This window comes from Daphnia magna, linkage group LG6 (genome assembly GCF_020631705.1).
Source record: "Daphnia magna isolate NIES linkage group LG6, ASM2063170v1.1, whole genome shotgun sequence".
NCBI classification, from domain to species: domain Eukaryota; kingdom Metazoa; phylum Arthropoda; class Branchiopoda; order Diplostraca; family Daphniidae; genus Daphnia; species Daphnia magna.
In genome coordinates this window covers 2,317,294-2,336,116 of record NC_059187.1, presented here as the reverse complement: position 1 = coordinate 2,336,116, position 18,823 = coordinate 2,317,294, and the positions used below count along the sequence as shown (strand labels likewise).

Here is an 18,823-nt window from a genome sequence, read left to right as displayed (position 1 = left end):
CAACTACAACGAAAAATATTGATGCTATGGATTAAATATATTTTTTTAATACTCCATTTACTGATAAATCTAGAATTACAATGCATTAATAAGTTAGTATTTATTTATTTTATGCCAAAAAGAATATATGGCACTGCGATGGCATTTGTTAAACTAGCCAAAAGCTTCTGCTAGCCACCAAAATTTTTTGTCTCACCCAGAACTCCAAGTTTTCCCCGAGTTTCTAATATTAGTGTTCCGTTCTGGGTTTTAAAAATGCCAATATAAGGTGAGTAAATATCGACGTCCTTTGCCTGTGAATTAGAAGTCGAGATAGTTAGTGAGAATTTGGTATAGTCGACAGTGTGTGTATTGCACTTTCATGACGCAGTAAAACAAAAGAGCTTTACCAATTTCAGGAAATGTTTACCATCATTATTAATAGAAAAGTCAACCTATTTTTAATTACAAACTATACTTCAGAGCCATGTTGTGGATTAGGGAATAAAGAAATCTTAACTGTATAACTAATCTGAGATTGGCAAATGCAAAACGTGGATACCATGACAAACAAGTAAAGAATTTGCCTGTCAAATGCATTTGAAAAGTCAAGACTGGTGTACAAAGTATAGCTTTAGAGTATCTAAAAATTCTGATAATGATTTTGTCATGTAAACTTAGTTAACATAAAAATCAGACCATTGAGGATAGCTTTCCCAGTAATCGTTTTACATCACATTGTGAAAGTAGAAAATGGAAATGGATGGAGAACTCAAAATACAGCTGACATAAATGATAATCAAAATGGGAAATGCCGAAATGGAAACTGTCATGACGATTTGGCTGCTGTCAAGGTACTAATTGCGATTTATATGTGGAGCACGAAACACCGCCCTGGTGCTGTTGGCAGTAGTTTGAGGATGAAGTAATCTACAAATAACAAGATCCTCCCCCTGACTTTATTCTCAAATGAAATCCACTGCCTGTCAGATGAAACTCGTCCTCTTTTTTCTTAAACTTTTATTTTTATTTAACGATCCTGTTTCTGTATTTGCTTATTTTCAGTTGATTTCCTCGACAGAGGATCGCAAACAAGAGACGGAAACTTTAGCAGACCATGCGATCGTCATTGGTGGCATCATGTTTAGTCTTCCTGGTCGTGGATTTCGGCTCGACAACAGGATTGACATCACCAGAAGGTAAAGCGTGTGGGAGTTATAAACTCGGGGAAATAGGCGGAAATGAAGTTGGTTTATCTTGTCCGAAGCGGAAAATCCGCCCAGTTTCAAAGCGGTTTCCATGTTTCTGACTACTCGTAAACCATACAGATGACGAACATTGAACAATCAGCGTCGTTTGTCAAAGCGTTCCGCTCCATCTATTGACATCATTTCAGGCCTTTCTCTCTCTCTCTCTCTCTTTATGTAGATTCATAAAAAGCTTTCAGGTCTACCAGGATAGCCACAATCACAGAATGGCGCAATCAAATCTTGATTCGCTACCCGTCCTTTTTATTTATCATATCAATAGCATATTATCCTTCTCTTGTTCTATTCAGAACGTGACTCTTTTTTCTTTTTTTTTTATGATCGAGCGTCTCATTGCCAACTGTCAACCGATTTTATTGCGTATGACAAGACATTCGTCTGATGGTGGCTCGTTTTGATGAAATAGATAGAAAACCATTTAGAAATTGACAATTTCTGACGTTCCTAAGAGTCATCAGTGCACTCGAATGTATTAGCTAGTTATTTTCACGCAGGCCGCCGAAACCGTTTTCCTACATGGCCATCCCATGAGATGTGACCTTCTTATTCCCCCCTCCTTCTCGCTATTCAACTTGGTTCAATGCTTTCACAGTCTGAACAGCTCATGATGAAATTATTCAATGTCAGCTAAGAATGTGGAAGTGCAAAGTCTATTGTTTCGTGTCGCAAACTTTTGAGCCAGCTCAACTTGTGTTGCTAGTCCTTAAAATCAGTGTGTGCTTTGCAGCGAAAAAGATTTAAGAAAAAAATAAAACGTCGACGCAATCCCCTCCCACCTTTACTCGTGAAAATAATAATAAAAAAAAAGAGAGAGAGAGAGAAAAGAGCAGCTAAAGGCCAACTTGATTTCAAACTCCGGAACTGAATCCGGATGGGATGTCGAGATTGGACCAGTTCCTCTTCTTGATCTTTTGTCGATTGTCTTTTCTTCTTCTACTTTGGTCGTCTTCATCTTTTTTTTTTTTTTCACCCCTCTGCCTCTTTTTTTTTGTTGAATAACAAAAAAGAAAACGGATGCTAACCCGATCGACAGGAACAATCGATCCGTTTTTTTTTTTCTTCTCTTTTCTGTATGATTGCCTTCAACTTTTTTTTTTTAGCCCCGCGTCGTTGTTGTAGTTCGTCGTACCGGTCGATATTGCCTACACTTTTTTCTCTCATCGCTACTGAGTATTAGTCGTTCACTTCGTTAATTATACATGCTCATTTCAAACTCGACGAAAATGGTCCAGTTCCATCTAAGGTAAATCATGAGCTTGACAGTATAGAACCCCCGCCCACGTGGATACACGTCCCCCCCTTTTTTTTTCTAATTGCATGGGCGCGCACTGTCATGGAACTAACAAAAATTTTAAGATGCCTTAATTAAAACATAATTTTTTTTTTCTCGCACTCATCCTACGTATAGTGATGAGGGTATATAAAGAGATTCGGTGTTTTGTTTAGAGTCCGCGGCCCTGCCGCCCATGAACGCCGGAGCTCATCAAGAGCCTCAAATTTGTAGGAATCCAATAAAGGTAGAACAAGGGGGATTAATCGATCCAAAGTTTAGTGGCGTTTTCGAGTGACGGGCTTTCTCCTCTTCTAAAGCTTGACACGCTCACGGCTTCGCCTGCTCACCGCTTCGCCCTTTTGACGATGTTAGACAAGAGCGGTACCGCTAAACGAATTGAGATGCGCCGTGTCTCGGATGTTGTCATGACAACAGCCTTTAGGTCCTTTAAGATTCGCTCACCCCTAAGTTACCATCGAGAAATCTGTTGATACAGTTGATGGGAATTTCAATTCCTCTGGGTTGTGTGTGCTGCGGGGGAGAGAGAACGAACGATGAACGCAAGTTTGAACCCGCCAAATTCAATCGACAGGAAAAAGAAAAAAACATTGCCGGCTCTTTGACTTGTTCGCGTCGTGTGTTTCTCTTTTCTTTTTGTCAACAAGAACGGCTTCTGTATGTTTTCCATAACCTTCTTTGTTGTTGTTCAACAGTTACGTTCTCCATTTTATTTCCCCCCCTTTTTTTCGCGGAGTTTTGAAGAGGTTGATCGCATCATCAGAAACCTGTCAGCCGCACAGATTGGTCTCTCTTGTCATCGTTTTCAGTTCCACCCCTTTTTAGAGGTGAACTTTTGCTGTTTCAATAGAAGAAAAAACACAACAAAAAAAAAAGCAGTACTTCTTTTTTTAAATGAAGGTATACGACTAAAGTAGGGAATCTCAGACTTTGGAGAGAAAAATAAAAGGTAGCGCTACTATTGCCCATGATTGAAAAAATCGTTTGTTCTTTTTCTTCTGGAGGTCAAGAAAAGGATGTACTGCATCTAGATGGACGTTTTTTATTTTATTTATTTATCCAAACATTTCATTCAATTCTTATCGTGTTGTTAGAATTCTGGCTTGTTGAGAAAAGGTTTTTTTTTTTTTTTCTTTTGCCTCCACTTTTGATCCATCCGTTTCGTTGCTTTAGGCAACGGTTTATTATTATTACTTTTTTTTTAAAGAAATATTCCCTCATCGTATCCCTGTGTGTTGCATTTCTGGCGCTTTGAAGAGTAGTATTACTTCCTACCCCACTAAGCCGTTGAAATATAGATCTAGTCCGTCTTTTTCGACACCATTATTATTACTGTCTGCATTTTCTAGAATGGGTTTCTCTCTCTCTCAGCTCTCGCTCTCTCCGTGTTAGACACAGCAGGAAAGATAGAAGATTGTCTGAGTCGTATAGTCTCGTTAAATAAATGGGAGAGAGAGAGAGAGAGGGGGTGGTAGCTTCCCGAGCTGGTGTCATAGGCGGAATAGGTTGTAATATACCATACTACTATATCTACAACCGGAGAGGGAAGACAACAAAATCCGGCCCTGCGCAATGATCCTATTTGTTATCATGATGACGTGTCTGCAGGACTGTAGGTATACCGCGGTGTTTTTGTCATAAACACACACAACTATTTCTGCAGAAAAGAATGGTGAGGAAAAAACAAAAAAAAATCACAACAGTAAATCTTTAAAGATCCCCCCTCCCCGTTTTTTTTTTTTTACTCCCACCCGAACCATTACGAAGTGTAACGTAGATTCCCGCCTGGCTGACCGTTCCCCAGCAGTGTTGATTGGATTATTGGACCCGACACATCAAGGGACTTGGTCTGCGTGTCGTCCGTATTTTTTTGTTTATTTTATTTTATTTTTATTTTTATTTTTTTATTTTTCTTATATATATTTAAAGGTATCCTTTCTCTTGTTTCTCTTGTTGGTCGTTGGCCGACCGTGCCACTTGATCCAAAAGTCCCTATTTTTTTTTCTTTCTCTGTCTCTCCACTGGGCACCTCTCGAGTCCTGGTTGAAGACGTGACCGATGATCCGGCAACACAAATAGAAAAAAAAGACACTCTACGCTATGGCACTGGGGGGTTTCTTATGTCGCATCTCTCAATCACGACGACATCGGATGTAATAACTATCACCCCACCATAGTCATCGTCGTTAGTTTTCCTTTAACTCTGGTGCCCATTTTTTTCTTTTCCCCCGTTCCGGACTTGATTACCGTCGCATCTGTAAACGACATTGTGTGTTTTCTCAGACGGTCTTTAGGACTGTTGGCCCAGTTCGCTAAGACATGGCCAACAATAATCTTTGATCCCCGGCGTTTCTTTCTTTTTTGCTTGCCGATCTTTCAAATAAATAGAGCAAGGGAGAAGGAGATGACATAAATGTGTCTATTTGAAGTGAAGGAAAAAAGATAGAAAGGAAACACAATCCTTTAACGCATGAAAAAGACGCACGGGCGGCACACGAGACGCGAAGATGACGATGATAATCACGAAGAGATTGTGTTTCTGTATAGTTAAGCTCCCGGCGTGAGGGAGGGGGCATGAAGATGAGAGTTTACTCTTTTCACGGTAGGGTGGACGACGTTATCGTATTTTTTTTTTGCTGCCCATTTTCCAATGGCCGAAAGTAAGTACCCGAAAGGGTTAAAGAGAGGCAGAGAAGAAACGATGTTTGGGTAAAACGCTTGTTGATGTTGTGCGCTCGACCTCACACGTCATTGTCGTTTGTTCCGTCCGTTGATGGGATGCCAACGACATCCTTTCAGTTCTACACCCGAGGGAAGATCGGCACGAAAGAAGAAAGAATTCGATGAAAATGGGCGACGATGATCGACAATGACAGCCACCGATCTTGAAAAAAAGTAATAAAAAAGAAAATGTTTTCCCCCTTTCCCCTTTTTTCGTTGTTGTGTTGTGCAACTTCAATAGCCGGGAGAGAGAGAGGTCAGTTGCCACCATTTCAGCCTTATTCCACTCGATCATCCTGTCTGCTCAGGTTAAATCGTTTTTGAGGGACTTGTTTATTCATTCCGTGGAGATCGTTCGAGCGTGTAAAAAAGTCTCCAAAAAAAAAGAGAGGAGGAGCTCTTCGTTGAGACGTGAAAAGGCTAAATAAAAGAAAATGGAAAAGGATGGTGATGAACAAGAAAAGAAAAAGGGGGGCTCCTTCTCGACAAGAATGAAAGAATATACCGACGGACGGATCAAAGATCGAAAAAAAAAAGAAGAATTTAGCCTGGGCCGCTGGTTATGTATGAAAAAGACTTTCTGACGAGCCTGAATGTCGTCCTCGATATCAACCCCCCCCTCTCCCCCCTTATTTTATTTCGGCCTTTCTCTTTTTGTAAGGTTCTCTTTTGTATGTCTTCCTTTCTTTTCTTTTTTTCACAAATCGATTTGAGGGTGGGGGGGGGGTTATACTATGTATTTACGTATAGATTAATGAGGAATGATTTGTGTAAAGAAAGTTGATCAATAGGCTCCAACCATTTTATTTTTTGGGCTTGGGGGGAAAGGGGACTATATATGCCTTTGAAAGTCAATAAAACCGTCCAAATATAAACGACCAAATGCCCCTCATAGATATTGTCTACTTTACCGTGTGTCATATTTCATTTCTTATTGCAACGTTTTTTTTTTTTTTTTTATTGTCTTTGATTTAAAAACAAAAAGATTGGTTTTGTATTTGTTAGTGCAAGACGGCCAAGTTCAGACTGTGGAAGCGGTGCTCGGTCATGGATTGACGCTGCAGTGTCACCTGCCCGACATGGAAGATAAATCCGGTCTGACAATACGATGGCAAAGATGGGCAACGCACCGTGGCGCCGTTCACGACGACGCTGAACTGACGGCCGAGAGGGTCGTACGGCGTCGCCGCCACCATCGCCGCCGATCCCGCCGCCTCATCCATCAGTCTACCGGGTCTGCATTACGTTTCGCCTCCATTTCAGAAGAGGACGAGGGGCTGTACAGGTGTGTCGCATCCAGCACTAGCAGCAGCGTCGATAACATCGAGACTAGCGTCGACGACGAAGGAAGAGATCAGTCGTTCAACGATACCCAAAACGATCGCCATTCGCTCGTATCAAAGCCGACACTCGATCAGCTGGACGTTGACAACGCTACCTCCGTTTCAGCTATTAACGACGTCGAACAACAGAGCGGAGAAGCAGCAGCATTAACGAGTAGTATTACTGCTACAGACACCACGTCGACGGTGTACGGATCGTTCATCTACTTACGCATTCAAGGTAAATAGAACACAAGCTCCCCCCCCCCTCGCCAACGTAAATTGAAGTGACAGTAAACGAGGTAATGGGTTAGTGCATTCTTGTGTGTGTTATCCCGAAATGATTATTTGCAGCTCGACAAAACCTTTGATAGTGTAATTTCCAATTTATCTTTGAGACGATGGAGAACGACGTTCTTTTCTTTCTTGATTATGGAGCTCAGCGTCGCTGTTTTGTTTTGTTTTCCCCGGCATGTTTGGGGTTCAGTGCAAACGTCTAGTTCTTTATTCATAGCGCCAGCCTAAAAAGGAAATCCGATATCGTAAGATATGGGGAGGGGGAACGAAATGCTTGCCGTTCTTCCTTCCGAAAGTAATGCAGTTTTCAAAGGTAGACGACAACGACGTGTCGCTCAGTAAAGGCAAAGAACGTCGGGTTCTTTAGTAGTATTGACACGTCGAAAGATCCGAACACACACGCACACGTTAGGCCACATATGTTCACTTTCCATGGACACACACACACAATGGCGTCAAGGATGGAGACAAACTATTCATTTCTTTTCTTATTTTCTTTGCTTAGTGCTGTTTATTTTCTCTTAAAAAATGTCGGGATCTCTTTCCTTTATCATCGGCTACACTAAACCTCCCAATCATTTCCTATGTATTAAGAAGCGCGTCTGTGTATATAATGTAAGATGTGTAGGACAAAGTCGAGTCGACGGAGAGTGCAAGTCTCGGATGGATGAGGGAGGGCGAGTTAGTGAGATGTGGTCTATGCGGAAGAGCCCCGTTTGTTAATCTCCTGGTACATCTCTCTCTCTCTCTCTCGTGGCGCTCAAGTTGGTTGCAAGTTACTTTCCTTCTTTATGGTCTACGGTTTTCGCGCTTACCCAAACTGAGCCCTTCTACTTCTTTAATAGATGAGGGTCTCTCTCTCTCTCTCCAGGGTCTCTCTCTCTCTCAGCAGTCTTTTCTCTTAGCAAACTCGTTGTGTAGTCCCCCGGACGTGATTCTTCCGTCTAATGAACAAGACCTCCACTCGACGAGGATTTTAGGTTTTTGGCCGGGAGGATGGCAACGAGGCTTCGGGAAAGAAAAGGAAAAAAAACGTACAGACACTCAACTTGAACCCTCTTCATTTATTTATACACTTTGTCCCATCCCGTATACCGCCGATCATTAGCGAATAAAGAAAAGTTTTTTGTTTTTTTTCATAAATCATTCGATTGGTCCCTTTTTCTTGCGATTTTTTTTATTATTATGCCCATTGGCTTCCATTACATCGATTTTTACGCTATCAATATCAGAACATTAATGGGACCTTTGCTCTGACGATGGATTTGTTACATGGAGCAACGATCTTTTTTTTTTAATGACCTACCGGAATGCTATAACGAGTAAAACTTTGATATATTTTTATTTATTTATTTATTTATTTATTTTTTCAAATCAATCCTTCAGTGGCTGCCGTCTTGACGGACTACCCGGAATCGCCTGTGTTGATCCACCCGTTGCGGCAACAGCGACGAAAGCAACGTCTCAAGTGTTTGGCATTTGGTCATCCGACGCCCGTCATCCATTGGCGAGTCATCGACAACGACAGCAGCGCGCACCAGGTTGGTTTTCAATTTGATATTAACGTCGACGTCGAAAAAAAATAAAAATACTTGATGGACCGGTGACAGGATGACACGCAGCAAAGGATTTTGTCAATGATAAAAAGAGTCGGAAGGAAAAGAAAAAAAAGACCAGCCAATGGACTGTTTCATTCTAATTCATTGGAGCGTGACGGAATCTCGAAAAAAATGGCACCAACGTGGACAACTTCTATTCTTCGGAGAAAGAAAAAAGTAGAAATTCGTACAACGTTGTCTAAATGACAATAGATCTAGGGCGTAGAGAGTTGATGTCCGGGGCCAGCGGGGCCGCTATATAGAAAGCTAAAGGACGTATTGATTAGCATTGTGTGTGTGTGTACTGTACGTATACGTGTGTGTGTGCGCCGCGGATTCGCTTAAACCATAAGCTTTATTTCGAGAACTGCGGCAATGATGAGTTGCTCGGTTATGGTTGTGTGCTTGCTCTTTCTCGTCGTTAACTTCTAACTTGCCTGCTCCATCCGGAAGCCAATTAGACGGAGAGAATATCATGCCCTAAAGGTAGATAACAACAACAACAAAAAAAAAAAGGGGGAAAAAATATGTTTCCAAGTGGAAGAATAGTAGTAGGTTTTTTGCGCCGGATCGTTAAATTAAGCGTTCACTATTTTCTTCCGTTTTTCTTTTTTTTTTTTCTCATCCGCATTCCGCACTATCTACAATGATGATGACGGCATATGGATTCATCAACACGCACCGTTGACTTCATCCTGGTTATTAATGTCATGTCAAATTATCGTCTCGTGGCGGATAGGACCGGAAGAGAATACTTTTCCTTCTTCTTTCTTCCTTCCTTCCCTCCCTCGGGTTGCAGGATGAAAGAAGATCTTGGATGATAGAGCACGTTCGATCGGTAGGCACGTAGACAGGCATGGTGAACCGCAAGATGTTTGAAAACAATAGGGATCGATGACCGACTCGTTTGATTTTTCGATTTTTTTTTTCTTCTTCTCTCTTTTGTCTTTTCTTGATGGTTTTTTTTTTTAAAGATCCGTTGGCAGTTTTACGCCTCTCATTGATCAAAGAATTTGAATAAAAGAAGACATTTTTTGTTTTTTAATTCTTCGACACCAGTTCTTAAACATTCCAGGTCTTTCATAGACAGTAGAGCAAGAGAGTTAGCTAAAGAGAATGGGGGCTGAAGTGTCGTGTGTATTCCCGATTTTTCTTCTTCTTCTTTTGTGCTCATTGATTGGACCGTGACGCAATTGCGGGTAGGAGTAAGCGAAGAAGAAAGAAGATGATTATGCCGGAACAGTGTGCATTAAATTCCTCCTTCCGTCACGGCGATCGTTTTCGCTATCCCGCAAGCAAACGATTGAAGCAATCAAGGAAAAAAACAAAAATGAGACGAGCAATCATTCTTTCTTGATCGCTGATTTATATTTTCTCCCCCCCCCCATGTCCCTCTTACTATGTGTGCGGACATACATTTGTTCTCGTTCAATGTTAAACCTCGTGACATGAACCAACTATAGAAAGACACCGTAATCGACATCAATTGAACACAAGAGGTTATAAAAGATGTTTTTTTTTCTTTTTCATTTCTATCTCCCCCCCCTCGCTGGCACGAAGAAAAGAAAATGCCAAAAGGGACAGCAAGAGGCGGGCAGTGGCAGATATTATATGTACATCTGGCATAACTCGTTCAACAAACTCTTGGCAGAAATGTCAATGGCCGTGATGTGCCGCTTTTAAGAACTCTTCGCTTGCTCGCTCTTCACATATTGGATTTCTTATCTTTCGTTTTTCTATTTCCACTTTTTTTTCTTTTTTGGAATGGAAAAGCTCGTGACGTTCGCGTGTGCAGACGTGGCTCTTTTGTTTGCCAAAGTCGTGTGTTATGTGTGTGCAGGTCCTTTTTACTTGGTATTCAAACGGGCAGCGGGTACGGCACCTTCTTTTTGGAAAGCTTTGCCTGCAAAATGGTTAAAGAGCGTGAGGAGGTACTTGAGAAAAAAAGAAAAGAAAACGTATCGATCGTATAGTGTGACACGCAATAGACCAACTGGTCAAGTGGACAATAGGCTCAATTCATCTCGCACTTTCGGTTTGAATTGTATGCAACGAAATGGAGGCAAGCGAGTATAAGACCAACTTTTGAGCTCAACGTTTTTATAGTTTCTGCTTTCGAAATGTGTTTGTTTTTGCAGGTGCGTTTGGTTGAAGAGGAAACGCGGCAAATAAAACGGCCTCAACGTGGTTACGTCCGCTCCGTAGTTGGAATCGAGTGGGAGGGTCGACGGGAGGAAGACGAGGACGACGACAGCTGGCAGCAGACGGTTAACGTGACTTGTTCAGCTAGCAACGCTATTGGACGTCAGACGCACACCGACACGCGAATGTTCAACTTGGAAAGAGTCCGCCCGGCGGACGTGAGAGGTAACACAATTATTAACTTTTCACTTTCTAATTGCAAGACGCTTTTCATTTGTTTCTGACATTTTTTTTCCATTTCTTTTTCCCTTTTTTTTTTTGGTTGTTCACAGGTGAACAAGAAGATGAAGCCAATGATAATCAAGCTGGCGCGGGGTATTGTGGTCGCTACACCGGCAACATTTGCCGGGGTCAGCTCAGCAACCCCGCCTCCGTTTGGTACAACATTAGCAGTAACGACCAAACCGGAGGTTGGCTCAACGAGCAACTTGTTCACGGTTTGTGGGAGGAAGTTGTCAACACTTTGCGGGAACCCTGCAAATCAGCCGCAAAGGTACATTATTTTTATTACTCAATTTTGGTCATTCCTTTTTTATTTAAAAGCATTTCTATTTTTTTTTTTTTTCAAATTCAATCTTAGAAATTATTGTGCTTGTACGCTTTCCCCGAGTGCCATCTAGACGAAGATGGATTCGCACGCAAGTTGCCTCTTTGTTACGAAGATTGGTACGTTTGAAAACTTGATACTTTTTGCCTAAACGAAATGGAAAACTTGCAAGAATTTTAACGGTTAATCGATTAGCATGGCGACGAGGCAGCTCTTCTGCGTCGACGATTGGGCTCAGCTGGAAAGCAACAAACAACGGGGATTCTACCTGGGTTCCAGGGGTCACTTTCGTTTGCCCAAATGCGAGAAATTGCCCAGGATCGGATCGCGCAGCTTTTTCATGTCCAGCAGCCACGGCGGTAGCAAGTACGGCCAAGATCCGCCCAGTTGCTCGCGTGGCCATTTGACTCAACTCGTTCCAGCCGAAGTGACCAGTCAGTTAACCAAATCGCATATTTCTTTCATGTTATGCATTCTTATTGGATTCCTCTTTTTATTTGTTTGTTTCGGCATTAAAATTCGATAGCCTCGTGCATCAAAGGACGTGGCCGTTTTTACCAGGGCAACGTGAGCGTGACACGAGACGGCATCGCGTGCCAACGATGGGATGCCCAGGAGCCGCATTCGCACAATCGTCCGCCGCTCAACATTTTCCCCGAAATGCAAGGGGCGGAAAATTTCTGCCGTAATGCCGGCGGAGAAGAACCCCGCCCTTGGTGTTACACGACGGATCCTCTTGTCCGATGGCAACCCTGCGATATTCCGCAATGCGGTTCGTATTCTATTCAGGGGTTGGGGGAGGGGGATTGGAAAAATTGGAATTGAAATGATGCAATTATCATCTTTGTAGGTCATTCAGAGGTCGAAGTGACTCTTCTTCCAATGGAGGCCACTTTTACTCCTGGATTTGTTCTCCTCCTGGCCGGAGTCGGTTTCCTCTCGTTACTCATCTTTCTCCTGTTTTTACTGTTGTGCCAGAGGGCCTTAAAGCACAAACAAGGCTACCAGCTTCCTTCATTACAAGTAAAATGAGACTGCACATACTAGTAGTAGTAGACCCCGACTCGGCAATCGGCCTGGAGCTGCTTGTTGTTTTTTTTTTTTTAAATATTATTTTATGATTCGCTTATATTTCAATATCCATTTTCGTTATGCGTTCATACAGAAAGAATCGATCGACCTGCAGAAGCTGCGTGATAACTCGACCTATCAGTGTGTCGGCGCCCGGATCGATCCGTCTCTGGAAAAACTGGAATATCCTCGCAACGACATAATCTACATCAGAGACATTGGCCAGGGAGCTTTCGGTCGTGTCTTTCAAGTAGGTTTTTCCCTCCTGAGAAATCAGTGGACAGCCGTCCCCGTTTTTTTTTTTTATTTGCTTTAAACTTAATTCATTTATCTCTTTTCCTAATTAAAAGGCCAAAGCTCCTAACCTGGTGAAAGGTGAGGCGTGCACGATCGTGGCCGTCAAGACACTTAAAGAAGAAGCGGACGATGAAATGTGCGCAAATTTCGAGAAGGAAGCTTGCCTATTGGCCGAGTTGGACCATCCCAACATAATCGGCTTGCTGGGCGTCTGCGCCGTCGGCAAGCCCATGTGTCTCTTGCTCGAGTTTATGGAACTGGGCGACCTGCGGCAATATTTGCGCTCTTGTTGCCCGTCCAATTACATCGCCATGCCCGAATCGTCGGGCTCGTCCAACGACTTCAAAGACGTCAAACTCAATGCGGCCGATTTGACGAGTATGGGCCGGCAGATCGCCGACGGCATGGTTTACCTCTCGCAAAGAGGTTTCGTTCATCGCGACCTGGCCACTCGCAACTGCCTGGTCAGCTCCAACGGCCCGCCCAGCAGCGGTGGAGGTGTCACGGTCAAAATCGCTGATTTCGGCCTGTCGCAGCGAGTCCACTGGCAGCAGTACTATTACACGGGGACGGACAATGACGCCATACCCATCCGCTGGATGCCGCTGGAGAGCATCATCTTTAACAGATACACCACGTCGTCGGACGTCTGGGCCTTTGGCGTTTGCCTGTGGGAGATCTTCTCCTATGCCCAGCAGCCCTATCAAGGAATGTCGCACGAGGAAGTCGTTCGCTATTTGCAAACGGGCGGAATGCTCCAGCCGCCTGCCCACGCCTCCTGCGCCATTTACGCGGTCATGCGCTCCTGTTGGCACAGTGCAGCTAGCGAACGACCCACCTTTGTCGATCTGCATGATGAACTTGTAGCCATCGAAGAAGCTCTTTGTTGCCAACCTCGTCCGGCTTCGGACCCACCTCCGGTTCATCTTTGAACATTTGTTTTTTTTTTTTTTTTCAACTTGGAAATAGTCACGCCATCTTTTGTTTGTTTTTTTTAAATCTCCCAAATCATGGTATATTTAAATTACTTCCAAACCTTTTTTCTATCAAGCACTCGTGTTACACTGCACAACGTCAATCATATCATATTTCTTTTTTCTTTCCAGTCATAGCGCCTTTGGCTATCGCATTATGTTTGTGCTAAGAGCGAAGAAATGAAAGAATCTCTGTGGGATCTGATGTGCATCTAGAATTAACTTTTGTGTTCCATTGTTCTTGTCTTGTAGGGAAAAAAAAAAACTTGGCAATGATCTCTTTCAACAGTCAACTCTGCTTTTATTTTCCGTTTTGGTGTCTTTAATTTATTTTTTGGGGGGTTTTGTTTTCGCTGTATGATGTACCGTATATTGGTAACAGTTGTCTAATAAGTAAGACGTTACAATTATCGATCTTGCAGCCAGAGAAATGGATGTATCGACTCACTGTTAGTCAATAGATTCTTTTTTGCAATACCACGGTGGTAGATCTCTCTCGGTTTATTACGTAATCTATGAAAAACAATCGATAGCGATTTTGAAGTTACTCAATATCCGTAAAACGTTGACCACTTACACATTTTGGATTTCTTATTTCATAAAAGAAGCCTTGGCAAATATATGGGCAAACATTACTGCCTTACGAGCACTGGTAAGGAAGCAGAAGGCTTGGTAAGGTTTCGTCTTTCGTCTGCATAGAATATCCGTTGGATTATGATTGCATACAATTTATACAGTTGTCAGATGGATGCAATTTGGTATAAAACCCATTATTAAATAGATATAGCTGTGAAAATTTGTTGGAAAATTGGTAATGGGCTGATGGCTACATGAAATGTTTTTTTTCCATCTGATGTCGCTCATTCGTCGACATTTTTTAATTCGCGCAGGTACGTCGTGTGTCAAAACAAACTAAAAGTATCAAATCATTTTCAGCGCTATAATTTATTCTCGGCTTTTTAAATATTTTTAAACTTTATAATATTATCGCTGACTTGGTGCATTAGTTTTTAACAAATTATCGAAGAAAATGTGCGGATTTTTTATAGTGGCTCAATTGACTAGCCCTAAACTAGCCCTAAACACATTTTCGTCGTACCGCGCCACCGCCATCTTCCTCCTCGCCGCGATCTCGTGTGCTTCACGTGCCTAAGACTAATTACAGGTTCGTTTTAACAGTTTCCCGCAGTTCTTGTTCTTAAATTTACTTGTTAGAACTCAGTAATTTGTGCTGAAGTGAAGTAAGTCAGACTAAAATCATACTGAGTTGTTTTTCACGTGACGTGACATTTTGACAATTGGTTTATAACCGGACAATCTCGGCCGCATGGTCTCAGTCGGTTAAAAATAGTCTTCATGATTATGTTTGCAGTGTACAACAATACTTGTTGTGTGTAGTGTGTAAGTTAATTTAGAAATGTTAACAATTTGTCTTTTCTGTTTCATGTAGAATGAACGCAGAGAAGTTGGCTAAATTGCAATCTCAGGTCCGGATTGGTGGTCCTGGTACTGCTCGCAGAAAGAAGAAGGTTGTCCACCGTACAGCCACAACTGATGACAAGAAGCTCCAGAGCTCCCTGAAAAAGCTGACAGTCAACAACATCCCTGGGATTGAGGAAGTGAACATGTTCAAGGATGATGGCACAATCATCCATTTCAACAACCCAAAAGTACAGGCTTCTCTAGCGGCTAACACTTTTGCCATCACTGGTCATGCCGAACACAAACGTAAGATGAAAAATGGAAAGTGTCTGCCACAGGTTTATTTCATCTGTTGTTTGGTTTGCAGCCATCACTGATATGTTGCCAGCCATCCTCAATCAATTGCCAACTGAAAGTTTGGCACACTTGAAAGAAAGGATAGTAGGAGCATCTGCTGGTGGACAGGGTGCATCATCGGCAACATTGCCCACGACCGAAGAAGATGATGAAGTTCCTGATCTTGTGGACAATTTCGACGAGCCAAGCAAGAAAGAGGCGCCCACTGTCGAGACGAAATCGACAGCCGAAGTCAAAGTAGCTGAAACTCCTGCTGCGACAACCGCCGAACCAGTCAAAGCTTCTGAGACTCCAAAAGCAGAAGAATAATAAAAAAGGACGGATTACCGGCAACAGCGTGAAGAATGCAGTTGGGACAAGCAGGCACCAGCGAAAGGAAAATCAACCCCCGACTGTTTCTATTTTTTCTCTCCTCCCTTCACTTTTTTAGATTTTTTTTTTTCTCCTATTCTCAAACTCCTTTTCTATCCTAAAAGGAGGTACTCCTATGGCCTAACTAGGTCATTACTAATCATGGGAAAGCAACAACCGTACTCGTATTACATTCTGAACGGAAAGAGAAACAGGGATGATTTTTTATTGTTGTTGGCTGTTTACGAATGTCCTCAGATCAAACAGAAAAGAGCTTCTGACTGCAATGTTTCCCCGTCATGAAATCTTAATACACCATCAATTGATTAGTAGTCAATCTAATAATTTCTTTTCTTTTTTCATAGTTAAAGCAGGATTGCAGCGTGTTGACGTAGGGAATCGCTTACGTGGAGGAACTTCATCTCATTGTATCCTGGTAGGAACCGCAAATCAAAATTGGAAACGTTAGGCCAATCCCTTTTTACATTTTCAAATTGCATCCACTTTTAACATTTTTTAACGTTTGCAGTTAATGTAAAAGCGCGTTGATTTACTTTTTTTGTGTGTGCTATGCTACGATTTACGTACATGTGCCGCAAAAACGTAAAAAAATGTCTTTGTGGAAGCACTTTGGGAACAATGAAAGCGTAAAATACGAAGTTTTTCACAAGAACTTTCGTGTTTTAAAGCTACATTTAAGGCAATCATTTATCTTCAGCGTTGCTGAAGTATTTTCCGACAACATTTTATGAAATCGTGGACTATTTCATTGGGATCTTGTCAGTCAAGAACTGACCAGAATATCGTTAGGTTCCGTATCATTGTGCATCTAGTGATGTTAGATTACCACGTGAACCAGTTTGAGTTTGGGAAAGGTGGTATCGAAATCGATGAGCTTGTTTGTAGTGCTTTGCCCAGAATATCTGTGGGCATCTGGGTTACTTCGAAATAATATAGCGAAAGTTGTCAGCCGCAGATTTTTCGCTGGTCGTGTCATTTTCTAATACAGCCTTTTAGATGAAGATCAAGTAAATCAGATAAAGAATCTGTAAATCTGGTGAAGTAGAATTGGCAAGAAACTCAAATCTGCTGGAGTATTTAGTAGGTATGGAACGTAAAATTACTTTGTGTTCAAGTTGACAAGTCTAATATTATAGTCTAACTTTGTACGTCAACCCTAGATTTTTAGTTTTCGGAATTGGTTGTCGAGCATCTAGTTTACGAAAAACTCAAAGGTAAAGTAATTAACGTTATGAATTTTTTTTATTATTAGACCGTTGAAGAATAATTTTTTGTTTATTTTTCAGCATTAGGGTTAGCAGTTGAGTAAAAAAACATGAAAACGATTTGCATCTTATTGATCTCCTTCAGCAACTCTGCAGCTGATCGTCAGGTAACAAAAACTATTTTATAGGATCTACAATTTTAATTCATCTCCACAAATTGTGTAATTTACAGTTGACAAAAAGTAATGGATTACATTCGTGCAATGGCATTCTTGGTGAGGGTTGAACGAAGCTAGAAAAAAACAATCTTTCTGAGGAACAACTACAGGTGAATGCCGTTTCAGCAGTATTACGGTACAAGGTAATTGGTTCATTAATTGTACAGTTCCAAGACCAGGTTGTTTGTAAGATATCCCGCTAAAACATTCGAACTCCTTTGATATAGAAGTATTAATTAGTGCGTGTGAATGCTGGGTGTCGTGCAAACTTTTTCAACCCACTTATGAGTTTTTACGCGTAGCAATGTCAGCCTCAAGTGTGTCAAGCTAGGATTGTGTATCATCACCGTGTTCCGCCGGACATTGCACTAGAAATCTGTAGGCATTATGATTCCTTAATCCCAGATTCCGTCATGTAGACGCTATGGTTAAGATGTAGCCAAGTCATGCAGGCCTGTTTTTAACCAGCACATTTTGGTTCTTGCATTTATTGATAATGTTCTATTTCATGTTGAGTAGTCAATGATTGCAATAGGAAATCGTGTGCAACAGCCTTCACCATTTGGCACTACATGTGTTTTGGGCTGGATGGTATTGGTTGTTTCAAGTTAAGCTTAGAAAATTTCTTATTTTAGCTATGTATGCAATTTTTCAGCCAATTGATTTTATTTATTTACTTTTTTGTTTCGTTGAAATCGAAGGAGTTGATTTGCAAATGGATTTTCTCTTACTACAGCGAGCAACGTAAGTCGCTGAAAGATGTTCAATTTATGCACTCCCCTTTGCCTTTCGTTTTGTTTTCCGCTTTTCCGAAGAACGTTACTCTTTCACAGAAGCCAGTAATATATGTTGCGTGTTCTTCCGCCTCATTACATTCACTTTTCTTAATATTTTACCGTCTTTTATAATTTCCTTCGCTCTCAATCGTTTGACTGTGTTGATTCATTTTTAAAATGTCCCTGTCATCCTTTTTTTGTCGTTTTCTTCGTGAAATTTACATCGACGAAAACACCACAGAGGCATACACAACGTGAAACCTGTTCTATGTACTGTACGTACAATATTTCTCATGCTTTTGAATCATATTATACGGCCGCGAATTGATTCTCTGGTGTCACGTGTCTTTTGAATTCATCTCCTCATTTTGTATCTTCCTTTTTAAATCGACAAGGCACAAGGAATAGAGGACAATCTGGTGAGTATGTGCTGTTATTTACAGGCAGAAACAGCGGGTACGTAATAAGTACCATTTTAAACAAAAATATGTAGAATCATTTTATCCTAAAAAAACCGCTTGATGTTGGTCGGGTACGCGTGTAACGAGCCGCAGTCAACAACCTTGTTAAATTTTGAATTGGCAAAAAAACATGACTTTCTATCGAGTAAGTCACATTTTTAAGAGGGAAGCGGGGGGATTTACGCTTTGGAAATAGGATTAAAGTGTCCATATCAGTACAGTTCACGCATTAAAAAGCAAGTTTTATTCTGAAAACTTGCATTTTGGTTACAAATTAAAAAACAAGATGACGCTGCTGCGCCTGCTAATTTGTTTTGTGATTCCGAGTGACAAGTGAGATCCGTGTTCGAATGTTTGTTAACTGTGTTACACTAGGGGCCCTCACTCCGTTCAGGAAGTTCCCGATAGGGTACGGCCTGGTCGCCAATTTCCCATAATATCTCGG

The 18,823-nt window shown here is 41.7% G+C and overlaps 2 protein-coding genes and 2 long non-coding RNA genes across 6 annotated transcripts; 3 read left to right on the top strand and 1 right to left on the bottom strand.

The window, feature by feature from the left end:
* Positions 1-121: 121 nt before the first annotated feature.
* LOC116925496 (tyrosine-protein kinase transmembrane receptor Ror2) lies at positions 122-14,044 on the top strand. Of its 2 annotated transcripts, XM_032932190.2 has the most exons (13): positions 163-268; positions 730-833; positions 1,045-1,178; positions 6,265-6,822; positions 8,265-8,419; positions 10,615-10,843; positions 10,951-11,171; positions 11,259-11,344; positions 11,421-11,659; positions 11,752-11,997; positions 12,076-12,248; positions 12,391-12,546; positions 12,647-14,044. In XM_032932190.2, exons 3-13 carry the CDS (start codon positions 1,097-1,099, stop codon positions 13,523-13,525), a joined length of 3,024 nt encoding a protein of 1,007 aa, XP_032788081.2. In that variant the 5' UTR covers positions 163-268; positions 730-833; positions 1,045-1,096; the 3' UTR covers positions 13,526-14,044. The 2 variants fall into 2 exon arrangements, with proteins under 2 accessions (XP_032788080.2, XP_032788081.2); XM_032932189.2 differs by lacking the exon at positions 730-833 and having other exon boundaries at positions 122-268.
* LOC123473688 lies at positions 13,591-14,449 on the bottom strand. Its single transcript, XR_006647868.1, has 2 exons — positions 14,145-14,449; positions 13,591-14,080 (listed from the first exon to the last, which is right to left on the bottom strand). It is a non-coding gene; the product is annotated as an uncharacterized LOC123473688 (long non-coding RNA).
* Positions 14,450-14,584: 135 nt separating this feature from the next.
* LOC116925514 (transcription factor BTF3 homolog 4) lies at positions 14,585-16,029 on the top strand. 2 transcript variants are annotated; one of them, XM_032932216.2, is made up of 3 exons: positions 14,585-14,732; positions 15,018-15,295; positions 15,357-16,029. In XM_032932216.2, the coding sequence occupies exons 2-3, from the start codon at positions 15,019-15,021 to the stop codon at positions 15,653-15,655; spliced, it is 576 nt and encodes a 191-aa protein (XP_032788107.2). In that variant the 5' UTR covers positions 14,585-14,732; position 15,018; the 3' UTR covers positions 15,656-16,029. The 2 variants fall into 2 exon arrangements, with proteins under 2 accessions (XP_032788107.2, XP_045030829.1); XM_045174894.1 differs by having other exon boundaries at positions 14,667-14,808.
* A 781-nt stretch (positions 16,030-16,810) lies between these two features.
* Positions 16,811-18,245, top strand: LOC123473687. Its single transcript, XR_006647867.1, has 3 exons — positions 16,811-16,932; positions 17,005-17,090; positions 17,156-18,245. It is a non-coding gene; the product is annotated as an uncharacterized LOC123473687 (long non-coding RNA).
* Positions 18,246-18,823: the final 578 nt, after the last annotated feature.